This window comes from Chiroxiphia lanceolata, chromosome W, assembly GCF_009829145.1.
Source record: "Chiroxiphia lanceolata isolate bChiLan1 chromosome W, bChiLan1.pri, whole genome shotgun sequence".
Taxonomy (NCBI): domain Eukaryota; kingdom Metazoa; phylum Chordata; class Aves; order Passeriformes; family Pipridae; genus Chiroxiphia; species Chiroxiphia lanceolata.
Genome location: NC_045670.1, coordinates 13,535,288 through 13,557,836, shown reverse-complemented (window position 1 = coordinate 13,557,836; position 22,549 = coordinate 13,535,288). Strand labels below are relative to the sequence as shown.

At 40.3% G+C, this 22,549-nt stretch overlaps 1 protein-coding gene across 2 annotated transcripts in view; it reads right to left on the bottom strand.

Annotated features, from left to right (window-relative positions):
• Window positions 1–20,925, bottom strand: part of LOC116780033 (mothers against decapentaplegic homolog 2-like) — a 54,564-nt gene extending 33,639 nt beyond the window's left edge. The window contains exon 1 of one of the 2 annotated variants that reach the window (XM_032674537.1): window positions 20,634–20,925. In XM_032674537.1, coding sequence (XP_032530428.1) covers window positions 20,634–20,869 — 236 coding nt within the window. In that variant the 5' untranslated portion in view covers window positions 20,870–20,925. The remainder of the gene's footprint in view (window positions 1–20,633) is intronic. The other variant, XM_032674538.1, reaches the window with a different exon arrangement.
• Window positions 20,926–22,549: the final 1,624 nt, after the last annotated feature.

Below are 22,549 nucleotides of genomic sequence, written 5' to 3'. Positions count from 1 at the left end.
GCTCTCTACAATTACCTGAAAGGAGGTTGTAAAGAGGTGGGAACTGGTTTCTTCTGCCATGTCTATAGTGAGAGGACTAGAGGAAATGACCTTAAGCTGAGACAGGGGAGATTGAGATTAGATATTAGAAAAAAATTTTCACTGTTAGGGTGGTCAGACATTGGAATAGATTGCCTGGCGAGGTGGTGGAGTCACCATCCCTGGAGGTGTTCAAGGGGTGTCTGGATCTGGCACTGGATGATATGGTTTAGTGGTTACAGTGGTAGTGCTAGGTGGTGTAAGGACTTAAAGAGCACAGTTGCCTGTCAAGGCTGCAGAAGAAACTTGCCATAAACCACCGCAGCGGGAACTTGAAATAAGCACAGAAGGGAGGGGATCGTGACAGGAAGGCGCTAATTCCAGGCCTGGCAGAGGCAAGATCTAGTTAGCACATCCTGGTCAACACATCCAGACAAAAATTCCCATTGTGGCAAACTGTAAAAAAGGAAGCAACTGCTCATACACATATCACCCCAAGTTATGGGAACGGCATCTGCAAACACCCCATGGATACCCAGAACTTGGACTGTATAAAGGTGGTACCCTCAAAAGAATGACTCCAGGACCCCCACCACCAAGAAGCCCAGGGTGCTGAAGGACCAACAGGATGCCACTGGATCCACAGGTAGTGACTATTTTCTGCTTGCTCTTGCTCTCTCTCTCTCCCCCCCCTCTTTTCTATTTCTTTCTATCTCTCTACCTCACATTCATTGTTAAATAAAATTCGTATTATTGACTTCAGTATATGGTCTCATTTGCACCTTAATTTGGGCAGAGGCATCTCACTAATCAGATCTTAACATGAAATTGGTGTCATGGACAGGATACTGTTCTCTGACCCAAAGTGCAGATTGACAATAGTACAGATCTCTCTGAGGGAAATTTGGTAGTACCCCCTGTGGGAACTTTTAGAAATGTTGCCATGGATTCCCTCTGAGGGAAATCATGGGTTCCTCTGTGGGAAATTTTGGTTCCCTCTGAGGGAACTTTTAGGGAAATCAGCTGTCCAGGGTGGTCAATGTAAAGAAAACATTTTCTTGTCTTTCCTTGAAAATATCTTTAGTTGCCCCTTTCCCCCAGGGGTGAAGTGGGCACAAGAAAATTGGGATAATGAGCAGGCAACAGCAGACCGCATAACTAGTTCACTAGCCAAAAGAGGGTTATGACCAGAAAAAGGTAAATCAGTTGTATGTGCCTTTTTGGGTGCTGCCTTTAAGGCAGCACAAAAGGAGCAATTAGTTACTCAGAAATCTGAAGATGAAATAATACTATCTTTACAAGATCCGGTGAAAGAATTGCACTATCAGTTAAATGTAGAAAAGGAGAAGAGGTTTCACGCAGAGGCGCTGCTTGTTGCCCAGCTCAAAAAGAGGTTGCAGGTGGAGGCATTGCTTGCTGTTGAGCACAATCATGTTGGAAAGCTTCAGGCGGAGTGTTGGGAGAACAAAGATTGTGTGTGAACAATTTCCTCTGCATTTCTGTGAACCTTACCTTGGCATGGCTGGGTGCAGACAGTAAAAAGAACTGTGTAGCTAACATGGTTTCAGCCTTTGAAGTTAGAACAAAGAAGGCTCCCTGCCAAAGTTAAGGTGGAGTTTCAAGAGGGTGAACGTGTGCCCTCAGCTCATATGGACACCTGTTGTGGTCCAATTAGCAGTGGACAACAAAGTATGTTTCTCTTATGTATCCAATGCTGTGTGAAGAAGAATCACACGCCCGGGTGTAGCAGCAGTATATAATAAGTGTTCTTCTTGTAATAAACGAACATTTTGCCGACCAAATTGGCCTGTGAGCTATCTGTCCCATGCCCCTCCACTGATAGCAGAGCTTTGGGATACGCATGAGAGAGAGAATCTTACGGGAAGAATTGCAGGATGTAGAACCTGTAACATTTTCAGAAACACAGTTTCATAACTCAGATTTTTTGTGTCCAGTGGAGGAGTTGAGAGACAGTGAACAGTGGAGGAGTTGGGAGACAGTGAACGGGTCTGTTGTTCTGATAAAGAGCGAAACAATGTTTGCATTGACATCTGATGATGGGGAAGTAACATTACAACCCCTAATTAAAACTGAAACCACATATGATTGTCAGGGTCAGCAAACTGCTACTAAAACAGTGCCGTATATGGCTACTGAGATATCAAAGTTTGGCCATAAATCAGGTGAGACTGAAATCCAGCAAGTGGAATCCTATCAATGCATCCCATACATTCGGCTTCCAGTTGGTTCTCATCAACAATTAATAAAATTTCTAATAGGTACAGGAGTGCAACATTCAGTATTAATGCAGTGGGATGCCAAGAAGCTGGGTATATGACCCGGACAGCAGAGTTAAAATCACTGGAGTAAACAGAGCAAGTGTTATCTGCCAAACTGCTGAGGTTAATTTATGGCTCCTGAGTGAGAAGCAGAAGTCTTCTAACCTTAATTCTAAAAGAAATCAAGAGACTGCAGTGCACTTGCTCTGCACAGCACCTGCACTACCTGATTCAAGGATTCCTAGTGTATCACAGTGCCAGATTGTTGTTGCAGCATGAAATGGAATTTCTGAAGTTATAGCTGATTTGGTTCCACTAACAGCTGCAGTACCCAACACTGCAAACCTAACAGCCACAATACAAGCACCCACATGCTTCAGCATTGACAGGGTGGTTTCACACTCCCCTTCTAATTCTCCTATCTGGCTAGTGAAAGAGCCGAACAGACAGTCGTGGTTTAAAGTTTATTACAGGCAATTGAATGCCAATACTGCACCTTTAACCACTGCTGTGCTAAATTTTGTGGAACTGGTAACTCACATTCATAGAGCGTCCCACTTGTGGATGGCAACACTAGATGTAAAAGATATGTCTTTTATGATTCCATGCCGGAAACATGACAAGGCTCAATTCGCGCTTCCCTGGAAGGGAGGGCAATACACCTTTAACAGATCTACACAGGGGTATAAACATTCATCCATGATCGCACATGCTGTGCTTGTTGAAGTTTTATAAACAGTCTCACCCCCTCCAGATGTGAAATTAATGGAGACTCCCTTGAAAAGGTAGGGGAAGCAACAACAGCAGTGGAGCAAGCACTTCATGAAATAGAGGTTGAGATTCCACCTGAGAAACATCAAGTCCAAGCTGTTAAACAACTTGAGCCACTAAGGGGTAACCTGTCTGGACCAACCCCTCCGAGACTTGCATTGTTTTCTTTTTCTAGGAATGATACCAGCATACCCTCACTGAAGATCAAAGGACGTGAGTCATCCCCTAGGGACAACTCCCCTCAGGAGTCCAAGGCTTTGGTCCCCTCAGCCCCTCCAGAACCCAGACTAGTTGGTTTAACCAGTTCAGAGTGGGGGGACCAGCCAGTGTCTTTACATGAGAAGGCTCACAGAAAACAGCCAGGGAGATATAATAATCACTTTTGCCTTAGGCCCTTTTAACTTTTTGGTTACTTTTGTGTTAAGATACAGGAACCAAATCAACACTTGATGGATTGTTCCTTCTTTTTAATAATTAGTCTGCCATAGGCCAAATTTTCACTTTTCTTTTTATAGGAACCTGCTAACAGATGAGATTGAGCTGCATGGAACTGATGAAACTTTTAACTGCCCCCACAATTGTTTGCATTACCAGTTTATTACTTTTTGTGATTTGTGTTTTTATTGTAACTTGTTAGGAGACCAAATATTAGTAGGATTATATAAAACAGACCATTTTATGTATTGTTAGTTTGATTTTTTGCTAAGTTTATTTTGCCTTTCTACTGGAAAAAAAATGGTGTGGGAAAAGCTTTTACTTTTATCTTATGGATGTATAACTTTGTCTCAACCACTTGAGAATTAGGGAATTTGACTAAATTTAGCCTGGGAGTTGGTACAAGGATTTATGCATATTTGGAATCAAGGAATATGTATTAACCTTCCCAGTTCTGCCTCAGAAGGCTTTAGATTTATGATGACTTGGCTAAATGTTTTGGAGTTATTAACAAGTGAACTAAACAAAAAAAAATGTTACATGGAAAATGGTTGAGTTTCCCTTCCTAGTCCAGAAGGAGGGACAGCGATGGACCACAAATGGGACATGGATAGAATATAAGAAAGCCTTTTGCCAGCTCCCAGGTAACTCTTCCTGAAACCACTTATGGAACCAAACATGTTACATAACATTGTAAAATGTTACTTCTATTCCCTCTGCGACAGTAGCACAGTGAGATTCTCCTGTCAGGAGTGAGTTTTTCCTAAGTAAATCAGACTTGTATTCTCACGTGAACATGTCTGATGTGCTATTAAGTTTTCTACCATGTGTCCTAAGGGCTTTTAACTTTACCTCACTTTTATTTATGCTAATCAGTATGGTAACTATAGCACATTCTGCACCACAGATGCTTCTCAGTTGTGGGTGCAATTTACTGTGTCAGAAATTGTAAAGGAATGTGATGAGGGCAGTTTGCCCTCTGAAATTAAAAAAAAAAACAACCCCAAACCAAAAAAGCAACAAAAAAACCCAAACAGGGATAACAACTACATTTTTGAAAGGAAATTAATTTGACTTATGACACCAACAGTAAAGCCAGTTTCTGTTTTGTGTCAGGATTAAATTACAACAAAGCTGTACTCTATCCCCTGGAGAAAGAGAATATGGGCCTGATGAAAGGATGTGTTTGAGAGGTTTTTTTGTATTTTGCATGAAAATTTTGTACGGATAGACAGCCTAGTTGAAGGTACATGCCCCCAGTAAATGGACCAGGTATGTGTTCAGAGAACTTACAAGTCCAAGAAGTGCCAAAAACGGCTTCACAGAATTGGTGGGAATTAGATATGTCTTTCTGATCAAACATCAGAACTTTTCCAATCACTCCAACCCAAAGATTGGCTTCAGGGAATTAGCCCAAATTCCTGGCTGATGTCCAAACTCCCATCCTTGAGACTCATGGTGTGGGGGCAGTAGCTAATGACAATTGGGCATCTGCAACCACCCTGTGGATACCCAGAACCTGGACTGTATAAAGGCGGTACCCCCAGAACAACTCTGGGACCTCCACCACCAAGAAGCACAGGGTGAAGAAGGACCAATGGGAAATGGCTGGAACCACGGGTGGCAACTATCTTCTGCTTGATATCTCTCCTCTTTTCTGTCTCTCAACCTCACATTTATTGTTAAATAAAATCTGTATTATTGACTTTGGCATACGATCTCGTTTGCACCTTTATTTGGACAGAGGCATCTCTCAATAATAGGATATTAGGAGGCAGACAGTTGGACTGGATGATCTCATCGGTCTCTTCCAACCTTGATGATTCTATGATTCTAAGAGGAGACATGCTTCTGTCCCAATGACTTCTGAGGCGGCTCAAACCCCTTCATTGACTGCTAATATGTCTTTTTCAGTTGGAGTTTAGTGGGTTTCTGATCCTTGATAACCCTGGCTCCAAAACCCTGATGGTCAACCTCAGGTTTCTCCTGATGTTCTTTGCCAGAGGTTCCAGCTGAGACCATGTTCCCCAGTTGCAGTGTAGAGGATATTTTGCATGGTTGGTCCCATCCAAACAGGCCCAAGAGATATCACACGACCTATTTCCTGTTTGATCTGCTCAAAGGCCTGCTGTTGCTCAAGGTCCCACTCGCAATGGTTCTTCTTCCGAGTCACTTGATAGAGGGGGGGTCACAAGCTGATTATAACCTGGAATGTGCATCCTCCAGAAACCCACAAAGCCTAGGACAGCTTGTGTTTCCTTCTTCTTAACCAGTGGAGACATCATTGCTATTTTATTAACCACATCCATAGGCACATGAAGTGTCCATCCTGCCATTTTATTCCCAAGAACTGAATCTCCCGTGCAGGTCCCTTGACCTTGCTTTTCTTTATGGCAAACCCAGCTTTCAGAAGAATCGGAATGATTCTTTTTCCCCTTCTCAAACACTTCTGCTGTCTTGCCCCACACAATGACATCATCAATATATTGTAGATGTTCAGGGGCATCACCCATTTCCAGTACAGTTTGAATTAGCCCATGACCGATAGTAGAGCTCTGTTTCCAACCCCAAGGCAGTCAATTTCAGGTGTATTGGACACCCCTCCATGTGAAAACAAACTGTGGTCTGCACTCTGCGGCCAAAGAAATTGAGAAAAAAAAAATGCATGGGGAATGTCAATTATAGCATACCACCTACCTGCCTTCGACTCCAGTTCATATTACAGCTCTAACCTGTCCGTTACAGCAGCACTCAGTGGTGGCGTTACTTCATCCAGGCCATGATAGTCTACTGTTAACCTCCACCCTCCATCATACTTTTGCACTGGCCATATGGGACTATTAAGAGGCGAGTGAGTCATGCTGATCACTCCTTGGCTCTCCAGTTGATGAATCAGCTCATGGATGGGAGGCAGGGAGTCTCAGTTGTTGCGATATTGCTGCTGGTGCACTGTCCTGGTAGCAATTGGCACTTGTTGGTCTTCAACTTACAGCAATCCCATGATGAAGGGATCTTCTGAGAGGCCAGGCAGGATAGACAATTGTTTGATCTTCTCTGTATTCACAGCAGCTACACCAAAAGCTCATCGGTACCCCTTTGGATCCTTGAAGTACCCTCTCCTGAGGTAGTCGAAGCCAAGGATACAAGGGGCCTGTGGGCCAGTCACAGTGGGGTGCTTTTCCCACTTGTCTGTATTAGAGGCTGAGGTCAGTTTAACAGGGGACAACTCCTGGCATCTCCCTATCACTCCAGAGATCCAAATGGGTTCTACACTCCTGTGTCTTGATGGCACCAGTGTCTACTAAAGCTTTATACCTCTGTGGGTCTGATGTGCCAGTCCATCAAATCCACACAGTTCAGTATGCCCAGTCATCCCTTTCCTCCTCCTGGTCGAAGGCAGCGACCCTCTATTCCTGGTCAGAGTATTCACTGTCTGACCTTTACAATGCAAGATCAGAAGTCCCCTCACCAGGATCAGAGGAGGTGATTTCAGCTCTTCTATGTCTGGAAAACCACCGGTTGCCTTCTTGGGTCTCTGCGGCAACTACACTGACAGTCTTCTTGGGTGACCACTTCTTAACAGCTCTCTTCCCTCCCAGTTCAAACACACAGGCTTTCAGTTTAAAGGTGGATTCACCATTCCACTTCCTCATGTCTTCCCACTGGTAACACAGAACCAGAGTGTGCCATGTGGCCTGCGCTTGGGGCTTCCTTTCCCTCTGACCGGGGCAGGAGAGGACTGATCTCTTGGGCTGTCCCTGACAGCTGAGGTGCTGACCCATAGGGATGTGGAAGTACCCAGAGTTTCTTCTACATTTTGAAACGAGGAGGACACCATCTCTACAGTTGGTGTATCCATTTGCAGGTAACACAATGCTACCAAGTTGCTGGAATATGATGCAGGGGTGCTTTGAACCACCTTCCTCCACATGGCCATTGTGCAAGGAACATCCTCTGAATCTTTAGGGATGTTATCCCTTTTTAGATTGCTATAGATGACTTCCACCACTTCTAATTCTCTCAAGTACTGGATACCTTCATCTGCAGTGGTCCACTTTCCTGGGGAGTTCACATAATCTTCCTTAAATGGATATCTCGCCCTCATGCTTGAGAGGAGCCATGTCCAGAGACTGCAAATTGCTGCCTCTTTTCCAATTCCTCTTTCACTTTCCTGATCTCTAGCAAGGGATCCCAGTTGTTGGGCTCCAGGACCTTCTACTTGCTGACTATCAGCCCCATTATCCCAGCACTGAAGCAGTCAGGTAGAAATCTGCTCACCTGGTTGGCAGTTGTAATCTTTTTGCAAGTCTCGGAGTTCTGATGAGGTCAGGGACCGGGTAACTTTGGTTTCCTGTTTGATTTGTCTTGCTCCTTTCAATGTCTTTGTTGAAGGATGGGCTTCTTGATCTGACCCCTTCCCTCCTGATTCTCCTTCTTTTTCCTCCTCCCTTACTAATCAATGATATGGACCTGTAGCTTGCCTTATCCATTTTTTCTTTTTTACTACTGGGGCAATTACTGTAGTTGTGGTTTGAGTCCCTATTTCAGTCAGTGTCCTCCAACGCAGTTTGGGTCCCTGCCTCCACTACAGTCCTCTGAGAGTACTGAACTGTGGCTCAATAGGGACAGGCCAGGCCCCAGTACGGGTGAGAAGTTGCTGGGTTTCACTGGGGTAGGCAAGGCACCCTTACATCATGTGATGCATCAGTTTGCCAGGGTTGATTACCTGTTCAGGTGTGAAGTCTCAGGTAATGGGAGGTGTTAGCCACCCTTGGAACCTGTCCAAATCCCTCCACACACCCTGCCATCCAGGAACTGGAAGCCTCAGGGCACATTTCAATATCTCCTCACCTAAAGTTTGTTTTCTCTTACACCAGGATGAGACCAGATTCCACAAACCCCATGGTATGGTAACAGTATTAATTCATATTATTAAACAGTTCACATAAGGATGAACAAGGACCATGGGAACCTGCATTATAAAACCATCCACATCAGTCCCAGGTAGGAAGAGGGAGATGTATTCCCTCATCGTCCCCAGAAGATAGCTCACCCAGCATGACAAGGCCATCAGCGTAAGGGCAAAGCACAGAGCCATTGTTTATATTAGTATGTTCCTAAACTTGGCAAAATAAAGTGATAAGCAGTGCAGCTGACACTCTGTGTTCCGCACAGGAGCTTGCTACTCGATGGCTACTATTACTATAGCATGCAATATATATAACTGCCTTTGTCTCGCCCCGCATTGTGTGCCAAAAAGGACTGTGGTAGGTTGACCTCATCTGGATTCCAGGTCTCCACTAAGCTGCTCTATCACTCCCCCTTCCCAGCCAGACAGGGGAGAGGAAACAAGATGGAAAATAACTCGTAGGTGGAGATAAGGCAGTTTACTAAAGCAAAAGCAGAAGTTTGTGTACGCACAAGCAAAGAGGAAAAAAAAATAATTTTATTCTTTACTTCCCATCAGCAAGCGATGTCTGGCCACTTCCCAGGAAGCAGGGCTTCAGCATGCAGAGCGGTTGCTCTGGAAGGCAAAGATTGCAAATAATGAATGGTCCCCTTTCCTCTTCAATTTCCTCAGCTTTTATATCTGAGCTGACAACATATGGTATGGAATATCCCTTTGGTTAGTTTGGGTCAGCTGGCCTACTTGTGTCCCTTCCCAGGATCTTGCCCATCTCCAGCATAATGATGAGGGGGGGAATATTGGAGAGACAGTGCTGATGCTATGACAGCACTACTCAGCAGTAGCCAAAACACTGGTATGTTATCAACACCTTTCTAGCTACCAATGCAAAGCACAGCACTGTGAGGGCTGTTATGGGAAAATGAACTCCATCTCAGCCAGACCCAATACACACTAAGTCAAATAATTTTTCTCAAGTACTCAAGTCATCCTCCAAGTGGATGAGCAGCTAATGCTGCCACATGCATGTGCTGCTTTGCAACTGATCGACAGTTGAAAAAAAATATGTGATATTTTAGCTCTGCAAGACATTTGCCTGGTCCACATTCTCTGAAAAATATGCTAACTGGCAAAATGATTATTCTTGGAGCAACAGTTATAAGATCTTTCAATACCTCATTTCAAGCTGAAGCTGCCTCTGGACAGCTTCCCCTATAAATTATACACCCATCTCAAGTAACCCAGGATGGCACTACAACCAGAATGATCCCTGCTGCAGCCCAAGCCATGTACACCTAGCAGAAAATGGGTAAACAGAATACATTGAACTTGATCTGTGTTCTAAACAAGGGACTATCTCTAAAAATGAGGGATATGAAAATTTAAAGAAACATCAAGTTTCTTTAAGGCATTTAGTGTTTCCTATAAAGTATTTCAAATGAAGTTAAGGTTTGAACCATAGAGGAAGCTTTCCCAAGCAATATACTGGGGAAGAGAACTGAATGGTAGTGGTGCCATCACTGTTATATCATTTTGCTAAAATTAAATACAAAATTAAGTCAGACAATGATGTTACCAGCATTCACAGCAATGTCCATATTTTATGAGAAATAAAGAAAATTCACAACTACCAAGGAAGCCATAAAAAGGCTTGAAGAGTTTCACTGTTCTGATACAAGAAAGTAGTATTTTATTTTTAAAATTAACTTAGCAAAAACAAATAAGGCAATATAATATCGCAGCAAACATGCTAAAGCAAAAATCAAGAAAGCAACTTAATAGCCAAGGTGTCTAACTATAGGCCCCTGCTCTCCTCAGGCTCAGAACAGAACACAGGATCCCATATTAGATACTGTTGACAGAAAATCTGAGTATGCAGGGGATACCCTTAGAACAAAAATCAAAATCTATTTCCTGAGCTTCACTGCCTAGAGGTAGACAGAAAGGACACGTTAAGATCACAGACAAGTCCTGAAGCCTTCAAGCATCTTGCTCACGATCCACACCCAGTACATGCATCTCAAGATGATACCCACAAGCGCTCTTGCCTCACATGCAAGTTAAAGTGCTCAACCGTTAAAGCAGTTTCCCAGGACATCCAACAGTTTCTCTTCCTCACTCCACCTACCAGGAGTCAACCATGTTCTACCACCATATGCCCTCTGCTGAGGTGACAGTTACCCTGCTCTCTCTCTGTCCTATTACAGACAAAAAGATGGGAGTTTCAAAGGCTTGAGGAACATTAGCATTCAAGTGAACAGTTATGTGGATTCTTGCTGGAAGGAGAGCTGTTTAAATCCTTATTGGAATGTCTGTGGTTGTTGATCAAAACACTGAACGTTTCCTACATGATGAAAGACATGGCTCCAGTAAAAATTTCTTCCTAGCATTTAACAGACTATTACAGCATTTTTAAAATAGCCGCCACCAATGCAGCTTGCAGCATGTACAAGGCCTTCTGTTCTCTTACTATATTCACCTAATTGAGATGTATAGGTGACAGCAAAACATTGATTTTTGGTTACTAACTGTGCTTAAACAAGACATCAGTCTGCAAGACCAGTACATGGGACAAGCAGAACATTAGACACTCAAAATTTAAATACAAAGGAACTAAAAAGGTATTTTCATTATTAATTTTGTTGAATTCATCAGTATGGACACACTTGAATTCTTTCCCCGATATGGTTGTTAAGTTTATATTTAAGTTCCTCCCACTATAACAGAAGGGGATATTTATTACAGAAAGACAGTAAAGAACTATCAATAAGCTTTGGTGATTTGAGGTTGCACTGCTGTGGGCTTACACTAACACAGCAAGGTTCAGAAGCCAATCTTGGAAAATGTAGTTGGACCCCATGAAATCAACATTTGAGTTATCTATTAAACGGAAAAGACTTCAACCAAACACCTGAGTCAAACACTGTTCCAAACACAACTTTCCATGCCACAAAGCTGCAAGATTCCATATCAATTGTCATCAGCCTTTCTTCATGATCAAAATTGCAAAACTACAGCATGAGATACAATTATTTCAAATGTCAGAGGAACCTGACTTGTAGCCTCCCACAAAACTAAGAGGAAGTAAATACCAGCTCTGAGATGTAACTTGCCAATTCAACTAAACAGTAACTTTGAAATTTTGCATATAAACAAAACTCAGAGTATGCTTCTTTTGCATCAGGCTTTTCTCCATCCAGTATCCAAGAAAAGATAACCCAAGCATCCAAAGAAATGGTCAGTTTATCTACAATTATGGGCAAATATTCTAAGCGAAAACTTTCAATTCTTGACCTACTAAAACTTGCTTGTACATTTCAGAATAAAAAGCCACAATTTGGGGAATCTTTTCTGAACAAATGCTGAAGTCAGATTACTGTGCAGCACTTGCTGCTCAAGGGGATTTTCCCAACCTCATTGTTCTGCCAATTTTGAAGCATATGCAGCAAGATGTGAACTTACTCCAGCTCCAGATTGTTCTCTTGTATTCTGCCAGTCAGCTTCAAATAATGCAGCATGACAGAAGCCAAAGAAAGTTGTTCATGATAAGACTACAGAATTTTATACAGTAAATTTTAGTTTTCCACCAATTGGCACTGCAACCAAGTCAGAGTAAGTGAACAAAAAAAAGTAGTAAATAAGACATATTAAATTAGTAGGTGTAGATTACAAACAGGATTAAATCAGTAGGGAGCCTATTAACTAGCTATTTGTTTTCAAAGCTGCAGCAGTAAAAGAATTGCAGTATGCTGTTTATCCTAGAAATTCTTTGTAGGCTAACTGCCCGAGCAAGACAATCAGGATTTTTTTTTCTGTAAAATTGATCTGGTTGTCATAAACCATCCACACTAGTAAAAAGAGCACTCAAGTGTTTTGTTACAGTACCAAGAAAACTAAATTGGCTGACTTCTACAGAAGAAGAATGTAATAAGGAGAAGAATCTTGATCACACTGAATAGTTGGCCTGATATAAAGACAAATTACCACAGTAAGCCAGGGAATAATTTAGAATTGACTGAAGCCAACTAAAGCCTCAATTCCGTTATTGGAGGGAAAAATAAGTACTATTTATGAGATAATTTGGGGCTCAGTATTGACAGTAAAGCACAGTCAACATTTTCCTTGAGCCACTAATATGTCTTAATGGTAGCATGAAGCATCAGATACAGATATTATTCTTCCTAGTTAGAGCTTTGTATCAGAATTCACTAAGCAGGTAAGTCACTAAAGTAATCACAAGTAGCTCTTTTTCATTTGCTTAAAACTCAACAGCTCTAGCATCAGTTGTTTACCCGACAAACAATAAATGGCATATAAAAATCAAGCAAGCTTTAACACTTATTTTTGATTCTGACTCTTCCTGCTTCTTATCATTAAGGCAATCCTAATGAGGAGCAACAGTAACTTGAACTTGCACAAGTGCCAAGAACATTTTTTCACCCATAAATTTGTTTTCCACATCACTGATACTCCAATGGGAACAATACCTTAAACTTACTCCCTAAACAAATAATACAGCTTATACCACTGAGGTGAAGAAGTGGCATTATCATACACCTTACAAAAATTCATCTCAATTTAGAGACTGAAAAATGACAGTAAATTAAAAACTTGTACAGTTACCTGAGAAAAAGCAGCTGAAACAAGGTCAGAATCCACATTTCCCAAGCCTTTATCCAGTGCTCCAGTTAGTATACAATATAGTCCCCAAAATTGAATGTTTTTTCCTCCTGACTCAAGAGACAAGCTCCTTTGAACTACATAGCATTTTGCTACTGGCTAAGTATCTTGCACATTTATATTTTTACCTGTTGACCTATCTCAAATGACATGCCAATACTTTCTGCTTGGCATACCAACTCTAACAAATTATGTGGGTAAGTCACATGGTTTCCTGAAATGTGCAAGTTTAAAACCGGTAGCCCTAAGTATCTTTAATACTCTAAGACTTCCTTTTTCAGGATGACATTATTATAAGATACCATAACTTGAACTATGCCTACACTAAAGCTTAACCTTAGTTACAGCAATTCAGTCCTCAACACTAGCTGTGCAAGAAACCAAGTTAACAGCTATATTTTAGTATTTATAATTAAAACTCATTCAATTACATTCTTAATTTCAATCAACACTGTGTTAGAAGGCTAGAAAGTTTCAAGTCTTCAAATTCATCTTCTAAAGAATGAGTGACGTGCAAGGCCCCAACTGCTGTAATACACAGTGTCTGGTCAGTGCCCTACCGATGCACATACATTCTTCTGTATACAGATATCAGAATGGTTTGGGTTGAAAAGAACCTTAAAGACCATCCAGTCCCAACCCCCCTGCCATGGGCAGGAACACCTTCTACTAGGTCAGGTTGCTCAAAGCCCCATCCAACCTGGCATTGAACGCTGCCACGAACGGGGTAGACACAGTTTCTCTGGGCAACCTGTGCCAGTGCCTCACCACCTTCACAATGAAGAATTTCTTCCTAATATCTAAACCTGCCCTCTGTCAGTTTGAAGCCATTCCCCTTTGTCCTATCACTCCATGCGCTTGTCCAAAGTCCCTCTCCAGCTCTCTTGTAGCCCATTTAGGTACTGGAAAGCAGCTATAATGTCTCCCCAGAGAGAGGGGGATACACCAGGAATAGGAGCCTGCTTCTAATCAGCCATTCAAGTAGGAAGTGTTGGTAGAAGAAAAATATGCTATTAGAAATCCTCCATCCTACTCTACATATGAAATACACTGACACTATGAATCAAATAGGAGAAAGTAAACAATTTAACTTTAGGCTATAATGTGGAAGTTATGTAGAAAGGATTAAGGGAACGACAGTATTTAACTTGTTAGCTTATTCTGCTTTGACCATTCACTACACTGTCACAACCCCATCCATGATGGTTCCTCTCAATTAGCAAGGACCTCAAGAGTGACCAGTTCACAAAACATTTTTACTCAAAAATGCTTTTTACTAAGAAATTACTGCTTTCACAAAAAGCTTCAAAAAGTCATTTATTTCAAGTCAGTTTTTGAAGACAAGCACCACAGACATCATACAGTTATCCAGTTCCTTCCCTAGGTAAGCATTAAAAAAAAATAAATCATATAAAACAGGAATATTAATGCTGGACAAGCTGATGGTTAGTTTGTCTAAACAGACTTTTCTTTCACCAGCTTAAAAGAAACAGAGAAATTTGTGAGTGACCACCACTTAACTCATTTTTAAGTTTAATTTTGTGATAAAACATGAGCTAAATTGATTTTTAGGATAGTTTTGTAGGGAGATTGTCTTGGAAAACCAGGTGCCAGCTTCTGCCACCCTAACTATGAGAAAGGCTCCAAGGAAATTGGTAGAATCTCTCAGAGCATTCTTGTTCTCTCTACACACTAATCCAGACTGCACAATATAGCACTACAGAACCAGTTGAAAGCGGTCATTGTAAAGTTATTGAAAGAAACTCTCAACACAGATTAAAAGACACTGTAAAGCATCAGAAACACACCCCTGAAGTCAGTTGCTCCGCACTCATCACTTTCAGAAATAGACTGTTTCTCTCACAGGATCATCTTTTCACATTTTATGTTCAGGCAATGCAGGTGGACACTATTCACCAGACAAGCAGCTGCCTGGCTGTTTTCTAGGCTGGAAATTCAGGTTGCACACCATTTACTAAGAGGAAGTCATACAGTAAGCTGCTGGAGTAGTGCATACACACAGGGCCAACTCCAAGATGAAGGAATGTCACACACACAAAAGGAAGCCACTGTAAAGCACACCATCACTCTGTTCTTACTGTCCTGTGGAGGCTAGAGCCTGGCGTGACACACTTAGAAAGCACCAAGAACTTTCTTTAGTCTTTTACAGAGAACGTAGAGACAACATTCAACTCCCACCATAATTACAGAACTGAGAAGAGGAAGGGCAATTTGATTCTCCTGCTATACCTTTCCAGTTAACACATTCAAAGTCTTCACAGCACCAGCTATCAAAGAGGATGAGGGGATTTTGAAGCTAATTTTGGCCAACACTCCCCAAAATCTCAACTATGCCTTGCCATATTTCCAGGAAAGATCTCTCTGGCTTTCTTCTAAAGCATTATTTTAATTGAAATTCCAACAAGAGAAAAATCAGAGGGGTCTCTGCTTCATCTTCAATAATCCTGTCATGAGAAATCAACAAAAAAATTTACAAGCACACTCTTCCTGTAACCTCAGCAATAAAAATAGTACTTTACTGTATTCTGATGCACTGTTTAAATATCTATATTTTAGAAAGCTCAAGATGTTCAACTATAGTCTTCAAACATTCATAGAACCAATTGACAGCTAAGTGAATGCATACAGACTGAGATATGGCATATGCCATGAGGACATTCTTTATACATAGCAGTTCTCAACTTGTGAGCTATGATTAAGAATCAATGTCCATCCCCAACTTGAATAGTAAATTATCCCAGCTCAGCTACAAACTAGCAGACAGTACCAAGTTCTGCTTTTGGGAAAATAGACTTCATCTCTGTCTGTAATAGCAATGTTAATTTAGGATCTACCGTGTCAATCCAACTGTCTGCTGTTGTCCTCTTAGCTAATTCACTCATAGTTTAGCAGCAGATGTTGGGAACTCTCCTAAAACAGTTTCCAGAGGAACTTTCCCTATCCCCAGTGTAATTGTTGAAACCACCAATTTCCTGTGGCTTTAACCTGAGAAGGAACAAAGGAATTTCTGTATTGATATACTCTGAAGTAACCTATTCTGGGGAAAGATCTTAAAGCTTGAAAACAAACTATTCTAAAAGCCACATTAGCTTGACAACTCTGCTCTACTGGTGATTGAGAGCATCCTTAAAAACTAGGTTATTGAATGCAGCTATGTGATCACTTTCCCGACAAATATTCCCAAGGAATTCAACAAAGCATGCTAACTAGTAGCACAAGTCGTATTTAAGAAAAATTATGTCCTTTAGACCTAAATTAGAAATTACTTTTTACTCAGTTGCGTGAAGAAAAAGGCATCAAAATGTCATAATTTTAAGGTTTGTTTGTTCTCAAACAGCAGTTCCAAGCGAGTTGTCCCATCTTTAAACAGGACATTTCCTTGCCCAGTTTACTTCTGCTAACTCCTTTGTAGACACCGTGATCAGCACTAAACTTCCACGTATGGAGGTTCATATTAACTAACGAAGAGAGCCAGCCTTCAGAAAACAATTTTAACATGTGCCATAAGGTATGCCTAGGCTGCCTATCTTACCCATAGTGCTAACTCACTGCAGGGAATGAAAAAAGGGCTGCAGGACAAGCAAGCAAAGGAATAACATTAGTATAATAGAGAAATTCATATTTTATTTAGAGAATTTTGACCATGTCAAAGTCTTGCTTTCACAAATTTGATGAACTTTCATCAGATTCTGCAGTTTTAGTAGTAATACTTCATATAAAATAAAGCCTTAATACAGTTGTCACATTACACAAATATTTGCATGGAAGCAGAAATCAACCTGTGATATGGATGTACCCAGTTACAGCTCAGGAAGGACACAGTCAGTTCTGCATTAGGTTTCAGATATGTATGCTCTAGAGGAAAACAGGACATCATGAAGGAGTCTAAACTCAATGCTTCCCTTCCCCTAGCTTTTTTTCATTTTTAAAAATATAGAAGCGACAACAGTCCAGGTCAACATTATCCCAAACCTGTCCCGACTAAACTCTGTTATTAGTTGTACATTATCAGGCATTTTACAAAAGTAACTGCATTTGGTAAGTTTTATTTAAAAGAAGTAAGAAGAAAGCATGAAGCATATCTATACTCTTTTAAAGATAGAAAAACCACACAGCTGATCACACCAAAATACTGAGATGAGGAAACTAGTTATTTGTTTCCCTGCTTTGGATTCCAATACTATGTACTGTCACCACTGAAACAACTTTTTAAATAATGAAGATAGATTATGAATATGCCATTTGACTATTCACTATGAGGCATGGTTTGGTTTGTTAAAGGTTTGGATTTTAGCTACCACTAGTTACAAAGTATTAATGGACAAGACTTTGAGCAACCTTGTTTAGTTAGTGGAAGGTGTCCCTGTCCATGGCAGGGAGGTTGGAACTACATAATCTTTAAGGTCCCTTCCAACCCAAACTGTTCTATGATTCTGCAATTCTATTTCAACAGAATAATCCATGATAAGAAACTGCTCCATTAGAAGACATAAATGGATGCTCATGCTCTGTTACTTCACTGACTGCTTCTTGTGCCCCATTTGTCAAACTGCAAAGGAGAGCATAAAGAAAGGATCTTAAATTCTACCAAATTCATTATGTGTTTTAGAAAAGTGAACTCACATACCAACATTTAGTTTCAAGATACAGAGGGATTATGTGATTAGAATCCCACTGGCTTGCTGGGAGGATTCAGCAATATAACTACAAATTACTTAGAGGGCTAGTGTCAAAAGGACCTCTGTACTTATTTAGTCTCTGCTCTAGATTACTGACCCACTTATGAAGAGCTAAGCACCCCTGCTGTGCAATGCCAACACCCACTCCATCTGTTTGCTTCTGCTTTCTCAGAACCTCTATTAGTCTGCAGAAGTTCTGTTAATTACTACATGAGCAGCTTTTGCATAGCTCACACAGTATCAGCCTCACTTAGTATGTAGTCACCTTGACAAACAGCATAGAAATAGAGCAATCCTAACTCAACAGGATTATCAATGACATACAGTAATATATAATATGCAGATTTCTGAAGAGGCAATTTAATACAACCGTTGTCCAAGCTGCTCTCAGTTTTGAGAAAAGCTTGTAGGTGTTTAGTTGCTTTAGGTTTCAATGACAAAAAAGTATACTAGAGTTAAGTACTGTATCAAACTCTGGAAATCTCCAAGAGGACCAGAAATTTGTGAAACCACAACTGAAACTTCTGTTGAGGGAATAATGCAACAGTGGCAAACAGAAGCATCCCACATCACCTGTCAATATCTACACTGAGTATTAGTAAGTAAATCTAAAGCAAGTTAAAAAAATCACACAAAACCAAACACAAAGACCCTCCCCAAGCAGAACAAGGTTTGGAAAGTTAGCCCAGCTACCACATCAAAACTACATCTCAGCATCTTGGCACCTCAAACTTCCTGCTGACTAGGAAAGAAAAAAGATTCAAATTTAGCATTTTATTATTTTTCCTTGCTGATCTACAGATCTTTAAGACATTAAATGGGTCTCAAGCAGCAGTTTCGTTAATTTACTAAATCCAAGAACAAGAATCTCCAGAAGTCATTACAGTACTGAGTTAACATTTGTTATTTTTTGGGAACCCAGACTACTGCTGTCAAAGTGAAATAATATCAACAGTCCAAAAGCCAACTATGAAACTCAAGAATTATGGCAACACTGATATCATCTCTTAATACCCTTAATACCAAAGCCATTTCTTAATTTAAAATTAAACCTTGTACAATAGCCAACATCACTTCAAGAGCTCTCTTGTTACTGGTTTGCTCCTAAGGTAGTCAAGAAAAGTAAAACCTAGGTCCAGTCCTTTTTACAGTTTACTGGAAGATAGAGGAGAACAGTGAGTGCATCATAGCCCAGCAAGAACTGCTGGTCACAACATGGAGACTTTACAGAGTATCACAGAGCTTCGTATTCTGTTATTATTTACTATGTCACACAAAAGGTCATGCAAGCAGGAGGACATACCCAAAGTAGACTAGGAAAACAGTGATATATTAGCATACTGTTTGTATCTTCTAAAAAATATTTGATAATTATTCTTCTGAAATAGCAATATTTACTGCCCCAGTACCCTTGCAGGAGAGCTCTAGAAGATACACATTTTATATCAAGTGAATCTCTATATGGCATATTTAGCTTCTGTCATATGAAACACCTCCCAATTAAGCATTTCGTCTTTGTCATGATAAAGACTTGCTAAATATAGTCATCTTATGTCAAGAAATACATACCCCTACAGGTTCCAATCTTAGTCTACTGATATACACTAAGACAAGAAAGAGCTAATATTTTATTTCCGATTGTTTTCCAGCCAGCAAAAGGAAGAAAGCAGAAGGGAAACCCAGAGAATTTTGGGACTGCTCTAGGGAAGAAAATACAAGCAGAGGGCAACATTAGAAACAAAAGGTGAATAGAAAAGAGAAAACACAAAGTAGTCATTTATTCAGAGCATACTCATGATTTTCCCAGACAGCTGTGTCAAATCTAAAACAGAGAACATTAAAACCATTATCAGATAACAGTTATAACACATTTGATACATGGAAATCATTACTGACACCAGTCAAATCTAGTTTGCACTATGATTAATACAAAGTTTAAAAGTAGTTGGGATGAATGTGCTAATATAGAAATTAAGGTCATAAACCAGATACAGTTTCTCTCCCCTAAAAATTATTTTAAGTGTCAAGGCGCTAAGTGCCCAAAATATTTCCATGCCACCAGACCCCCTTTTCATAGAAAAATATACCTGTGAAGCGATTTGATACTTATGTTGCACATAATGAGCTTGCACAGGCACCTTAGTGGGATTTCTGTACAACATGAACCGAAAACAGCCTGCATTATACTTACAAACATAACCCTTGCCCCTCACACAGCAGTTGCTATGAATTAAGTTGAGAAAGTCAAAGGGGTAGAATGCAAGCCATTCACCTATATGTATATATATATCAGGAGCAGAAGAGCAGTTCTAGAAATACCCCAAGTTACTAAATAAAAAAGCATTTACATTAACCAGTAACAAATAATTAAAATGGTCTTCAGACAGTCTGCCTCCAAAGACAAAACTTCACTTCAAAAGGGAGAACTGATGCAGCTTGTACAATTTAAATGAAACTACAACAAAATAATTAGATGACTGAAGGAAAAATTAGTCTTTTATTTTTAAAGTGAAAGTGTAGGTTCAAGTATGCCCCTCTGATTATAGACATGGTTATTAAATAAAAGCATAAGGTAGTGCTACAAATGAAGAGCTGTGCCAGGCACCACCAGAATACATACAAATTGGAATCTATGTAGTTATGAAAACGTATGAAATTGTAACTTTACAAACTTACATGTGATTCAGTTGTAAGCAAGCATTATATAAAACAAAAATAGGTTTTAAAGATTTTGTAAAGAATCAGAGCATGCAACTGATTTTTTAATAATTTGTTCAGATAGCCTAAACATCCATTTAGTTATTTTTAAGTGGTTGTAACAATTTCAAACACAACAGCGCTTACCTTGGTATGGTCACACATTTTGTACTGCAATTCTGAGTGGTAATTGCCTTCTCAAGTTCATCCAGCTGTCCTGTTTTCTTTAGCTTCTTGACCAAGCTTTTCACTGCTTTTTCACACCACTTTTCATCCTGACCATTCTGCTCACTACCAGCAGCCCCTCCAGAGCCACCAGCAGATTTTTTCCACCCCAGAAGTCTCTTCACAACTGGTGGAGTGAATGGCAATATGGATGACATGACTTTCACCAGACAGAACACTCAGCAAGCAATAAATTAGATTCCTGTCTGATCCCTAAAAACACAAACCAAAACAGACACATTAGCACTGAGGTTTCACATGAAACAAATACCTTCTTAGGACTTTTCATTAACCAAATGCCATAGGACACTGCATCCTAAAACAAGTCAGATAATAGTTCAGATAAGTCTGCATCGTGATTAGATACTTAACCAATTAAGTTCATATGCAAGTTTGCTGCAGACTCTTTAACAGTTAGGACAGACTAAGGTTACTGTTGGATTAGACATTTAATTTTTCCTCGAGTCTTTCCTGGCTAAATCAACTCCAGAAAAATACACAAATTAACTTTAGTCTAGTTTTGCACCTAGGTTGGTTGGGTCTATTCATTTATTAAAATTTTCCACAAGTGATTGACAAACTGTATACACATATATGCATGTTCTGCCCATATCCAAATTAATTTAGCAAGCAAAATTGAGTTTGGAATGTCATTTAGTCATGACAGCTTGACAGAATTCTTCCAACAGCCCTCCATTTCACAAGCCTCTCCTCATTGTTTATCATGCTTTAAATTACCAATTTTTGTTCTACTGTGGACACCAATTTGAAATTTACTCATAAAGTTGGTAATAAGCTTATTCCCATCTTTCAATCTAGAGTTCAATGGTCTACAGATAATCAATCTTCTCAACTGGCAGTGCTCAAAATCATCGTCTTTCAAAATTCATTAAAGGATAGCTGAAATCTTAGTTTGCAGGCACCTGGGTAGTAGAACTGTTTGTTTTCAACTTTGATAGCCTTTTAGTATCAACTACCTGATCAGGATGTTTTATATAAAATGAAATATTAGAAGAGATGCTGAAATTTGGGCTACGTTTAACATTTGCTGCAATTTGCACTTCAAATCATTCAAAAGAAAAATTATAGCCATTTAGAAAAAAAAATCTTGTTTTTGAAGCTTCTACTAGGCTACTTCTAGGTATTAAAATATAAGCCCCAAACCAACCATGCAGACAGCTGTTAGAAATTGCTTGAGGACATAATGGCCCTATGTAGTTTTCTGGGATCAAGGAGACAGAGGTTCCAATTAACAGGGACTCAAGATTAACACTGGTAACTTTATGCAAGCTATTCAAAATAATCTATCCTGAACCAGAGAATCATAAAAATTTTCAAATTAAACACTGACTAGGGCACTCGGGGTACAGTTTCATAGGGAGGTAAGCCAACACAACAGCTTCCAGCCGCAGGAAGCATAGCCCTCCTTCCTTTCTTCCCTGTGACACCACCACACCCCCAGCACCAGTGCCAATACCTTTCCACAAAGACTCAGTTAGATAACCAAGTAAAAACTGATCCATTTCAAATTAAGCAGTCTTACACTCCATTTTTCACACATTCTGAACTGTTTGTAAGCTTGGAAGTGAAACACATTAGACCCCTAATGCAGTACACTAACTCCAGAGATGAAACAGGAGGCTTGCATGGCCTCTGCTGTTTTACAAAACACTCACTAGGTTTCTGAAACAGGGAACAGCAGTCACTCAGCTTTATAAAAAGACTTCAACATTTGAGCAAGGTCAACAGTAGATGCTTCAGAAGCATATGCAAGAAATTGAAAAAGACCAAATCAAAGAAGATAGCCTCTTTCGCTTTAAAGATCCCATTTTAAACAC